Source organism: Condylura cristata, unplaced genomic scaffold (genome assembly GCF_000260355.1).
Source record: "Condylura cristata isolate star-nosed mole 26May11 unplaced genomic scaffold, ConCri1.0 scaffold00002, whole genome shotgun sequence".
Classification (NCBI taxonomy): Eukaryota; Metazoa; Chordata; class Mammalia; order Eulipotyphla; family Talpidae; genus Condylura; species Condylura cristata.
This window is the reverse complement of record NW_004567103.1, coordinates 3,391,504-3,403,893: the sequence shown is the minus strand read 5'-3', so window position 1 is coordinate 3,403,893 and position 12,390 is coordinate 3,391,504. Positions and strand designations below refer to the sequence as shown.

Genomic DNA, 12,390 nt, shown 5'->3' with positions numbered 1-12,390 from the left:
CTGTCCACCCCACAGCGGGATGGACACCCCCACGCCCCAAGTCCACCCGCACAGTCCCGTCTCCAGAGTTCTTCTGCAACGCCCATCTCGCCTCTCAGCGATGGACCCGAAGGGACGCCCCGCAGATGCGCCGGGCAACACCCGGGTGCCCGCGGCGGTCACCCGAAACTGGCGGCCCGGGCGGAACGCCGCCGGGCACTTCAGCGCGCTCTTGGGGACTCCGCCTCGGCCAATCAGAGCGCGCGCTACTTTCGAGCCAATCCCGAACGGCGACTCCAGGGGAGATGGGCGTGGCTTGGCCCGGGATGGGCGTGGCTTGGCCGGGGGCCGGGTCTCTAGCGGGCACCTGCTCTGCGCCTGCGCAGAAGGCAGCGTTTCTAGGCCCGGTCTCCCGGGCGCGCGGCGGTGGTCTCCTGGCGACGACCCGGGGTCTTTGACCCAAGTTAGCCCCGGAGTAGGCGCGGGCCCCGCGGAATTCGCGGGCCCTGGCAGGACGTCCCGCGATCGGACGTTCCCCTCCCGGCGTCAGTGGACCGTAAAGAGCGGACGCCATTCATTGAGGGCTGGGGCCGGGGGCGCTGGTCCCTTACCGGCTAAGGCGCCGCCCACTCTGGGGGACCTGAGACCACCGTCGCCTTTTTAAGCCGGAAGGAGGCGTGGGAGTGGGGTGGAGACCAGAACCCGTCTCGAGCCCCCAGGTGCCCTCGCCCTTGGTTACGGTCGAAATGCACTCGTACCTTCTTTGCCATCATCTCTCTTGGCCGTCTAAAACTTAGGTGTGACCATTTAGTCTCACTGCTAAGAGAACCGGGGTGAATCCAAAGGTTGGCAACCGGGGCCTTGGTTTGCGTCCTCAGTTTCTTAATGCCCTTTCCTACTTTCTTTGAGTTAAACCATCATTGTCTTGTACTCTTTTTCCACCACTAACTAGCACCAGTAGGGCCAATGGGATCAAAATCCTAGGAATTATTCCCACATTGTTTTGAATTGGAGACGGGCGGTCATGGTCCTAGCTTCAGGAAGCTCCACACTGGAAAAGAGAAATAATAGAAGGAATCTTTTTTTTTTTAATTTTTTTTTTTTAAAGATTTATTTGTTCATACAGAACTGGGGTACAGGCCAGAGGCTCAGGGGTGGCGAGAGGCTTTACCAGAGACAGAGCGGGGAGCAGAACAGGCAGATCTACGAAGTACACTGCTGAGGGGAGCAGTGGGCGGGTCAGGAGAGGTCTGCCACACCATGTAGTCACCTCGGGTACAGGCGGGAATCGAACTCATGCAGAAGTGGCTTTAGCTTCTCAGTGCTGTGCTTTAAACCACTGCGCCACCAGGGAGGGCCTAGAAGGAATCTTTTTGCCTACATGTTTTAAATTAGGTACCTCACTGTGTATATATATATATATATATTTTTTTTTTTTTAAAGATTTATTTATTTGTGCATACAGAACTAGGGTACAGGCTAGAGGCTCAGGGACGGTGAGAGGCTTCACCAGAGACAGAGTGGGGAACAGAACAGGCAGATCGACGAAGTACACTGCTGAGGGGAGCAGCAGGCCGGTCAGGAGAGGCCATGTGGTCTCCTCCGGGGCAGGCGGGAATCGAACTCATGCGGAAGCAGCTTTAGATTCTCAGTGCTGTGCTTTAAACCGCTGCGCCACCAGGGAGGGCCACCTCACTGTATATTTTTACCTGATTGATTTTAAAAGACTAGCCAGATTTTTTAAAGAAAATTATTGGACAACTCAAAACAAAAACCTTTGCTATTTAAGAATTAGGATGCAGGATTCAAGTAGAATACTAGCACTCTGGGCAAACTGTATTAGCAGTACAGTAGTGAAGTGAGGAACTCTGACTTGGGATTTAGCTTTGGGAGGCCAGGATGTTTCAAGGTAGGCAAATAGGTTAATTTAACTAAGACTAAAGGGAGAGGAATATTATTTTAAATAAAGCTTATCTGTGTAAACAAAACGTTTGATAAAAATTAATTATTATTAATATCAGGAGTAAGAACTTAGTGTCATTTTTTAAAAAAGATGAATACAGAACTGGGGTACAGGCCAGAGGTGCAGGGGCAGTGAGAGGATTCACCAGAGACAGAGTGGGGAGCAGAACAGGCAGATCTACACTGCTGAGGAGAGCAGTGGGGAAACAGGAAGTTCTGCTGCGCCCTGGGGGTCCCTCCCTGGCCGGGGATAGAACTCCTGCTGCAGTGGCTGCAGAGAGCTTCAGAGTGTAACAGAGGGTCCCCAGGAAAACGGGAGGTTCCAGGTTCCCTGCCCCACTCAAAAGGAGGGTGGACCTGAGCAGGGAGGAGAAGCTGAAGAGGAGATTGGGGAAGGAAGGAAGCAAGATGGGGAACCATAAGGTGACCTGAGGGTAACACTTGGAACAGAGAGACATGTGAAGAAGCAGCTCTTGTTTCTTAGTCTTAGACTGGGTGACACAGATGTGGGTGAGAGGCCTGTGGGGAGGTGACTATGGCAGCGTTTATCTTGATTTTGATTTTGCTCTCTTCCTCCTGGACTTGTCTCGCCATTTCTGACTCCTTTCTATGGGTCCCCGCCAGGAGGTGCATTAGACTGCGGCAGCTTTCAGGCCTGGCTCTGGGCCAATCCCACTTGGGTGAACTCTTACCCACGAGGGGATGGATACCTTTGGCTGTTTGATTTAGAAACTATATTCTTTGTCTTTTCTGTATTGCACACTCACTGTATTAAAATTTCTGTCCATTAAATGTCTTATATGTTTGGTCTTGATGTGGCAGATGGCAGAAACTATTTAGAATGGGCAGGCTTGAGGTTCCTGGGGTGCCCCTCTCCTTGTTCTGTAACAGTAGAGCTGGGCTTTAACCCACTGCACCACCAGGAAGAGCCCCGAAAAGCACAGTCTGCAAGGGAAATTTAGCAGAATTGACCACATTACACTTTAAAACTTTTGGGTGCAAGAATCTCTATGAACAGGGCCCTCCCTGGTGACACAATAGGTTAAAGCGCAGTACTATAAAGTGATCTGTAGCCACCGTGGCATGAGTTCGACTCCCAGCTGGGGAGGTGACTCACATGGCGAGGCAGACCTCTCCTGACCGCCCGCTGCTCCCCTCAGCAGTGAACTTTGTCAATCTGCCTGTTCTGCTCCCCGCTCTGTCTCCAGTGAATCCTCTCAAACACACTGCCCCCACACCTCAGGCCTGTACCCTAGTTCTTGTATGCATAAATAAATAAGTCTTTAAAAATAAAGGATCTCTACAAATTTAAAATAATTTTTGTTACATAGATAATAAAAATTTAGTAATAGAATGTGAAAAAACTATAAATTGGTAAGAAAAGGACAAGCAAACTTAAGTAGCACATAAAGATAGGAAGGCATGCTCCATCACACAACCCCCAGGAAAGTAGTAATGTTAAACTATAATAAAATACTGTTTTGCACCCATTGGATTGCCAGCGATCAAAACACAGGACAGGCATTTTGGGATTATGAGAAAGCTGGTAAAAGGCAAATGTAAAAGCAGAGTCCCTGTAGCAAAAGAAAGATAAGTTTAAGAGAAAATCTCAAATTTATTTCACAGAATTTTTTTTTTAGCATAAAAGAACGGATACAGGCCAGAGGTACAGGGGCTGTGTGGTGATTCACCAGAGACAGAGTGGGGATCATAAGAGGTGGATCTACTGAAATCCACTGCGGAGGGGTGCAGTGGGGAGACAGGAGGGGTCTGCTGCACCCTGTGGGTCACCCCCAGACCCAGATGGAACCCCGGCTGTAAAGTGACAGCACTGAGACAATCCCAGGCCACCAGGGAGGCCCTCGCAGAAATATGGGCCTGTACCCCAATTAGTGTATGCATAAATAAATAAGTCTTTTTTTTTTTTTAAAGATTTATCTACAGAACTGGGGTGAGGGCCAGAGGGGCAGGGGCAGTGAGAGGCTTCACCAGAGACAGAGTGGGGAGCAGAACAGGCTGACTAACGAAGTCCACTGCTGAGGGGAGCAGCAGGAGAAGTGGTTATGGAAAGTAAAGGAAAACATGGTAGAAAACATGGTAGAGAAGCAGGAGAAGTGGTTATGGAAAGTAAAGGAAAACATGGTAGAAAAGGGTTATGTGTTTAGTGTAGCAACTCAGGAATCAAGACCTGTTTGTTCAGGCGATGGTCATTTGCAAAGTCCTTCCTGCACATGCAGATTATTCAAAATTCCTTCAGGTAAAAATATTCCGTATGCCAAGGTGCTATCTTTGGGGGTAGCATTTTCTGAACCCCTTATTCCAAATACCTGGGGAGAAATTTGACAATTTCTAGTAGAGGAAAATTTTTGAACTTTAGGAATTTCACTTACAGGTATCTAACCTAGAGAAGCTAACACATGGATAGGACACAAACGACTGTTTATTGCAAATTTTTAAAAATGTGTAGGGCCCCCCCTGGTGGCGCAACAGGTTAGAACACAGCAATGTGAGCTCGCTGCAGCCGCCTTGAGTGCGGCTTCGGTTCCCTGCCAGGGAGCTGACCCATGGAGCTGACCCACATGGTGCCACAGACCTCTCCTGACCCGCCCGCTGCTCCCCTCAGTAGTGTCCTTCATTGATCTGTTTGTTCTGCTCCCCACTCTGTGTCTGATGAATCCTTTCACCGTCCCTGCCCCTCTGGCCTGTACCCCAATTAGTGTATGCATAAATAAATAAGTCTTTTTTTTTTTTTTAAAGATTTATCTACAGAACTGGGGTGAGGGCCAGAGGGGCAGGGGCGGTGAGAGGCTTCACCAGAGACAGAGTGGGGAGCAGAACAGGCTGACTAACGAAGTCCACTGCTGAGGGGAGCAGCAGGCGGGTCAGGGGAGGTCTGCCTCACCATGTGGGTCACCTCCCTGGCGGGGATCGAACTCGCACTGAAGCAGCTGTGGCCAGCTTGCAATGCTGTGTCCTAACCCGTCGTGCCACCAGGGAGGGCCCATAAATAAATAAATCCTTAAAAAAATGTGTAGTAGACAGAGAATATAAAATGAATCCCTTCTTGCCTGCCACCCCATTTCAGCACAGCAGTGTGTCTGCCTTTCAGTGCCCGCCCGCTGAGCATTTCAGTGTGACTCACAGTGCACCCTAGTTTTGCCTATAAACACCTCAGCACTCCCTCAACAGGATATCAGGCCTGGCATGGTCGAATGTTTAGTGTGTCCAGTGTCTGCCTCAGAACGTCTTGTTGCTGCTCTGTGTTGGCCTGCAAGCTTCCCACACACTCCGTTTGGTCACCAGTCTCAAATCTTTTTTGATCTGAAAGAGAGACGTCCTTTATAGGGTGTTTATTGAAGAAATGGAGCCAAACTTTGTCATACAGAATTTGTCCTTCCTTTGGACTGGGCTGACACCTTTGAGGTATCTGGAGCTTATTTTTCCTGACTCGGTGTCCCTGAAATTGGTGGACCTGGAGGCCTTCTCCAGCTCAGGTTTAGTTTTTGTGATGAAGACTTCATGGTTGGTGCCAAGGGCTCATCACATCCCTCTGGGGACTGTTAATGTCCGGTGAGATGTCAGAGTGACTCAGGCAGTAAGGGTGTTGTCAGCTTCCATTATAACAAGCAACCTCTGGATGGTTCTGCGCGCCTGCTTTATAAAGCAGTTGACTGAGAGTCTATTATTCACTAATGAGTGAGAGGCCCCATGTGGGCAAATGATCATAATCAAATTGCTGCCAACAGTGGCTGCTTTAAGTGTTGGGAGATGAACTGTTTTCATTTTGTGGGCTTCATTTTTTTTCTAGAATCGAGACAGAGGAAATCCTGCCTGTACATGCCCAACCAGGCTGAGACAGACAGGGCAGAACCTGGAAGGAAGATGGCAAGTCTAGATTCCAGGACGGGCAGCCAGGGGTGCTCAGAGAATGGTGGCAGTGACCATGGGTGCTGTGTGCGATCTGCTCCCCACCCCCCACCGCCCCACGGCCTCCCGGGCCCCCTCCTCTGCCCCAGCCTGTGTTGTAACCAAAGCTGGGAGGCCAAAGACCCCTTCTTCTAGGATTTGGGGTCTTGAACAGAATCCCCCCCACCCCAGGAGTCTCCTGTGCACGGAGGCACACACCTCTCGTCTGTGCCCCCAGGTTTCCAGCAGTGGCACTTCATGCCAGCATGCTGGCATCCCAGGCCGGCCTTGTCCAGTGCCTGGCACATGAGCTGAATAGGTGTTAGTGGGACGAGTGTGCCACATTGCTTAGAGCGGGCGGGGGCTCCCAGACACTCTTGCAACATCTGCAACAGAGAATGTGGTCGCAGCTTCCAGGCCCTCCAGTCTAACCTGCCTGCTGCCACCTCTTGTGAGCCAGGACATTCTTCCCTGGCTCAGGACAGCAGGAACAGCCTTCCCTGAACGCCCTCTGTCCCCCACCTGGGCCAGGGCGTCCACTCCTGGACAGTCCCCCACCTGTCCTGCCCTGCCCTGTACAGAATCCAATGAAAAAGGGGGGCTCAGGGTACAGCATTTGAAGAAGACAGAGAGGGATACTCACCTTCCCTGTGGACTTAGGAGCCAGACGCTGTTGTCACTGGTTGGCCTCGGGGTCTAACTTATATCCAGGTAAGTCGCACGTTCTTTCTTTAGAAATGTCAATACCATATGGGTCCGCTCCCTGGCCAGGGATGGAACTTGTGCTGCAGTGGCTTTGTAGTGCTGAGATTTAACCCCTGAGCCAGCAGGGAGGCCCTCAGGGCATAGCAGACCTCTCCTGTCTCCCCGCTGTCCCCTCAGCAGTGGATTTCAGTCCATCTGCCTGTTCTGCTCCCGCCTTTGTCTCTGGTGAGTCCTCTTGCCACCCCTGCACCTCTGGCCTATACCCCAGTTCTGTTTGCATAAATAAGTAAAATCTTGTTTAAAAAAATGTTTTTAAAAGTGTGAACAAGAGATAAAGAAAATGATTACTATTCTTATAGGTGTAGTTTTGGGGTTTAAAAAATTAATGTTAATATCTTGAGTGGAACAAACAAAATGTTAACCTGTAAGCCAGTGGAAGGGATGCATCTGTTGAAGGTCTTGATGGCAAACAGCAGCAAAAGACTGGCAGAAAAGGCCGTGGGGAGCTCAGATTACCCACAGGGACCTTGGGAAAGCTGATTGGAAAAACAGGCCGGAACCGAGAAAGTCTGAGCAGCATGAACCCCACGAGCTGCCTTGAAGGATGTGGCTGTCAGTGCCCGCCGCTGCTGCTCCTGGCCCGTGGGCTTGGGCTCCCGCCTCTGGCTGGGTGTCCCGCAGGGCCATTCGCTGGCTGAGTGCAAATTGGGGCCAGACAGGGGACTCCCCAGTGGACTGTCCCGAGCCTTTCAGTGTCTGTAGTGGGACCAGGGCTTGATCTGCCACCAAGTGTCACCCACGAGGGGCCCGGCCCACAGAGGAAGGCAGAGCACATGCAGGGAGGTCCTCACTGCGTGGACAGCTTGGGGCGAGGGGAACTCGGCAAGACTGGGGGATACCAGCATGTGGGGCTGGGAAATGCCCGCACCAACGGGTGTGTGTGGTGGGCGGAGAGATCCAGGCCCCAAAGGAGAGGAAGACTCAAAGGCACTGACAGATGGACGGCGGGAAGCAGAGCAGTCAAGGATCCCGACGGCCAGATGAGGGTGGGGGTAAATCTATCGTGGGGGTGGCTGGAAGGAGGCAGCTGCGGTCAAGCGCTCACATCCAGTCGCGGAAAATAGATGACAGACAGACAGATAGGAGCACGTAAGGACAAAAACCAGAAATGTCACCACTGAAGAAATACACTTAGGGCCCGCCCTGGTGGCACGACAGGCCAAAGCACAGCACCATGAAGCTAGCCACGGCCGCTGGAGCGCGGGTTCCCACCCCCGCCAGGGAGGTGACCCCACGGCGCGGCAGACCTCCCCTGTCCCCCTCAGCAGTGGACTTCTCACTCAATCTGCCTGTTGTGCTCCCCGCTCTGTCTCTGGGAGTCTTCTCATCCCCTGCACCTCTGGCCTGTACCCCAGTTATGCATGCATAAATAGATAAATCTTTTTAAAAGAAAAATACACATAAGGGTTCACACTTCCAGAAATGGGGAAACTCCTGGAGGTCCCGGAGTGAAGAGGACCAGAGCACCAAACGGCCAGGATGCACGAGGGATCTCCAGAGCTGTGGACGCGGCCCCGGGGAGCGCACGTAACCCTGGACAATGACAGGGCTGGAGCAGACTGGAAGCAGGGAGACTCGGGTGACCGGCCAGTAGCTTGGGGGATCCAGGCCAGGGGGCGGCCCGGGGACTCAGGAGGAGGCTGCATCCTCTTCCCACGGCAGCCAGTGCTCTGAAGGAGGGACCCACCTGCTGACTTGTGGGAACCCAGGGCGGGCGCTGAGGGAGCCGAGCGAGGCGCCCGCAGGTAATTTCATCCCTGCGCCAAAGCCGGGGTGGCACTGGGTGGCTAGTGCGACTGACCGTGCCATGCCCAAGCCGTGGGTGCTCTCTGCGCCCCTAATGCAGTCTTGCCTTGACCAAATGGAGGCCACGTTCCCGAGACCGTAAGTGGCTCATGGGTGCCCAGCGGGAAGTGTGGGGCCTGGCCACTCCCGCCACGTCGCCCCAAGGCGCCCTGGGAGCTGGCCGCTCTGACGGCCTCTTACTGGCTCCTTTCTCCAAAGAACTCCCTCCTTGCCCTGCAGACGGGGAGCAAAGCTAGGGGTGATTTTCTTTGTTTTCCCCTTAGATTTAACCATTTCTATTTTCAAAGGTGGTAAAACAGGCCCTCCCTGGTGGCGCAAAGGCTAAAGCGCAGCCCTGTGAAGCTGTCCGCAGCCTCTGGAGCGCAAGTTCAGTCCCCCCCAGGCAGTGACCCCCAGGGCGCAGCAGGTCCCTCCTGTCTCCCTGCTGCTCCCCCCAGCAGTGGAGTTCAGTAGATCTGACTGTTCTGCTCCCCAGTGTCTCTGGTGAATCTCCTCACACCCCACACCTCTGGCCTGTCCCCTAGCTCTGTGTGCATAAACAAATACATCTTTAAAAATAATAAATAAAGATGGGAAAACGTGCATAACACAAATGTACCGTCATAACCATGTATTGTAGGGTCACTGCTGTGCCAGTATATTCACAAGCCGTGTAACGCACCCCCGGGACATTTCCCAGCGCTCCCTCCCCCTGCCCCAGCCCTTGGCAAGGGAGGTTTTGAATTTTTAAAAATCCTCTTCATTTTGCTTATTTGTACTTTCCAAAGTTTCTACAATGAGCATTTGTTTTTGCAATTGAATTTCAAAGCCCCAGGCCTTTACCAGCGGCCTGGATGCGTCCCCCACTTGGCGGGCAGGGAACCTGAGGCCTGGGCGAGAGCAGCAGGTGTGCAGAACTGGGGTGCAGGTCGCCTCCTCCCCAAGCTCCCTGCTGGGGAGGCCAGGCTTCCTCCTGCGGTGTCCTGGAGGAGGGCCGGGCCCAGGGCCGGGGTCCTGCCTGAGCCCCAAGTTGGCCCACAGGGGTTCAGAATGTGGCTTCACTTCAGGATTCTCCTGTCCTTGTCCCACTTCACCGAGCCCGAGCAAAAATGTTCCTCCGGTCACTCCTTGCCCTTGCCTGGCCTGTGTCTTTTGCCCACAGAGCAAGCCGGTGTGGGGGTGAGGAGGAGGCAGGCAGGGGGCCTCTGCCCACAGACGCCCACATAGGTGTGACACCCACCGGTCCTGGGACAAGCACAGGAGCTACCTGAGGGGCTCTGGGGCTCGGACAGGGGCACAGGTCAGGGTGGGCAGGAGTAGGGAAGTGATGTGGACCGAGAGTCGTTTCGGCCCTGTTAGCCTGATGGCAACAGTGGGTTTTGTTTCAGGCCTCGCTGTAGCACAAGCACAGAAAACTACGGCCAGGGTGCCAAGTGTGACCGCGCAGAATGCCAGGCCCCTTTCGTTTTGCAGACAGGTCTGGAAAGAGGCTGGCTTGCTGCCAGAGGGCCAGATGGTGGCAGCAGGGCTGGGGCAGGAACCGGGTCCCCTGGATTCCTGGCACCCCTGAACAAGTGGAGGTGCAAGAAGAGAAGGAGTCAGGGGCCAAAGAGGGGCCTCAGGTGCAGGCTGAGAGCCAGAAAGGGACAGAAGGGACAGAATGCGCACAGCTCAAGAAGTGGCTGAGCCTCCATGCCAGCCTAGAAGTTATCTCAGCAGCGTCCCTCAACGGCCCACCACGGGGCCTGCGCTCGCTCCCCAGCCAGGGAGGGACCCCAGGGCACAGAGGCCTCTCCTGTCTCCCACTGCTCCCCTCAGCAGTGTGTTTCAGTAACCCACCTGTTCTGTTCCCCACTCTGTCTCTGGTAAGTCCTCTCAGCCCTGCGCTTCTGGCCTGCACCCCAGTTCTTCTATGCAAAAATAAAAGAAAATCTTAGAAGAAAAAAAAGAAAGAAAGAAAGAAGAAATGATCAGGGAAGACAGGGCCCCTTGGAAACATCAGGAGCTAGGGTGGCGTTGGGGGGGTCCCTGATGGAGGGCTGCTGTGCCAGTGACCGACTGTAACTGGGGGCTCGGGGGTCCAGAAGCCAGGCGGCAGCTTTCTGCCCCTCCAGTGGCTGGGTGGGGTGCGTCATGGAGGCGCTGGTCTAGGCTGAAGGGGGGCGGGACGCAAACAGGACGTGTGAATGTTGCTTTCCTCCTACAGGTGTGGCTCCCCGAGGCTCCCCTCAGGAGGGGTCCGCCTCTGGCTGCCCCGCAGGGCCCCCCTTCTCAGCCACAGGGTGGATCCTGTTGCTTGGGGAGCCCACATCACACAGGGTGCTGCCTGTGATCACCCGGCTGAAGCTGTGGGAGCTGCCGCGGGGCCTGAGGCGGCGGCAGCGGCTGCCCAGGCACAGGGTGTCCTGGAAGGTCTCCCGGAAGCGGCTGGACATGAGGCTGTACAGCACGGGGTTGGCGGCCGAGCTGAGGTAGAAGAAGACGCCGGAGACGACGTGCACGTACTGGAAGGCCAGCTGCAGGTCTTCCATCCCGGGGGATATGAAGCTCCACATGAGGCGGTCCACGTGGAACGGGGCCCAGCAGATCCCAAACACCACGACCAGCACAACTGAGGACAGAGAAGGGGGTCGGTGCCCGCACGGCCACCCCACTGACACCACCCGGCTTCACTGTCCTCAACTACTCCACAGGACACCCACTCCCACTGGCCACCTGGACGTTTCTGGATGTTTGTCTGCCCTGTCCCCCATCCCTTTCAATCGCCCCGATCTCACCTCTGCCTCGGTGCCTCACCCCAGGTCACGGTCAACTGGACCAGACTGATTCTCTGTGTGGACTCAGCTGTGATTGCTGAGCCCCAGGGGGACACAGGCAGGGGCCCCCTGGGTGGGGGCTGTGCTCACTGATACATAAGCAGAGAGAAGCAGACAAACGGGGCCCCTGCCCCCACAGTAAGGCAGGGAGTTTGGGGGCCAGAGAGAGCAAGACAAACCCCCCAAGCTATGCCTGCCCCAGCCCCAGAAGCCTTCCCAGGCCCAGTCTCCAGCCCCCAGTGTTAACTCACCTTAGAGGGACTGGCCACACTCACTCGCCAGAGCTTCCCACCTGGTCACCCCGCCTGCCCTTCCTGGGGCCTCTGCCACCAGCCTGCTTGACTGTTGTGCCCTGCTCTGCACAAACCCCCACTTCCAGTGGTGTCTCCCATCACACCCAGAGTGCTCCACACTTGTGGCCTGGGTTTCATTTGGGATGTGGCTTGGGACATCCCCCAGCACACAGCCAGGGGCAGAGCAGGTCCTCGGGGAAGGGAGAAGGAGGGAGAGAGGACAGCCAGAGCCCCAGGCCAGCAGGCAAGGAGGGGTCAGGTCCTGCACACGTGACCCGGGGCTCTGGGACACTGTTCTGGGGGGGTGTGTGTGAGAAGAGTGGGTCTTTTCTGGGTATGAGGTCCCCCCAGTTAGTTCTCCAAGGTCGGTCCAGCCCTAGCTCACCCCACCTTCCTGACTGAGGGTCAGCTGGGGCCCGGCAGGGGAGGGAGGGCACCCGTGATTGGCTGTGTCAGGTTGTCTTGCCTCCCCAGGATCTGAATCAGGTCTAAGCCACAGGAAGATCAGAGCCCCACCCGGCTGGGCCTGTGGCAACCCACACTGCCCTGGCTCTCCCCGAGCAGCACCCCAACCCGGCACTTCCAGGCACGTTCCAGGGGGCCCGTTCAGACAAGGGCGTCCTGTGGTTCTCCAGCGACCAGGGACAGCGTGGAGGCAATTCGTTATTACGACGCTCCAGCATCCTGCTCCCCTTCGTTTGGGAACATTGCTCCCCCAGGATCCAGGATCCCACCTCCCTGGGGACTTCACACATCCTGGGCCTCCTGCCACTCTGTGGGGTGGGCGATGACCTGAGCCTGCTAATCAGAACCCTTCTCTGGGCTTTGCAACAGTCACTGAGGGAAGAGGGCAAGAGGGCAGCAACTCAGGAAAGGGGAACGCT

At 54.9% G+C, this 12,390-nt stretch overlaps 1 protein-coding gene across 1 annotated transcript in view; it reads right to left on the bottom strand.

Annotated features, from left to right (window-relative positions):
• Positions 1–10,297: 10,297 nt before the first annotated feature.
• Positions 10,298–12,390, bottom strand: part of NMUR1 (neuromedin U receptor 1) — a 6,175-nt gene continuing 4,082 nt past the window's right edge. Inside the window, exon 3 of the mRNA XM_012725021.1 lies at positions 10,298–11,008. Within this exon, the coding sequence (XP_012580475.1) occupies positions 10,626–11,008 (383 nt within the window). The 3' untranslated portion in view covers positions 10,298–10,625. The remainder of the gene's footprint in view (positions 11,009–12,390) is intronic.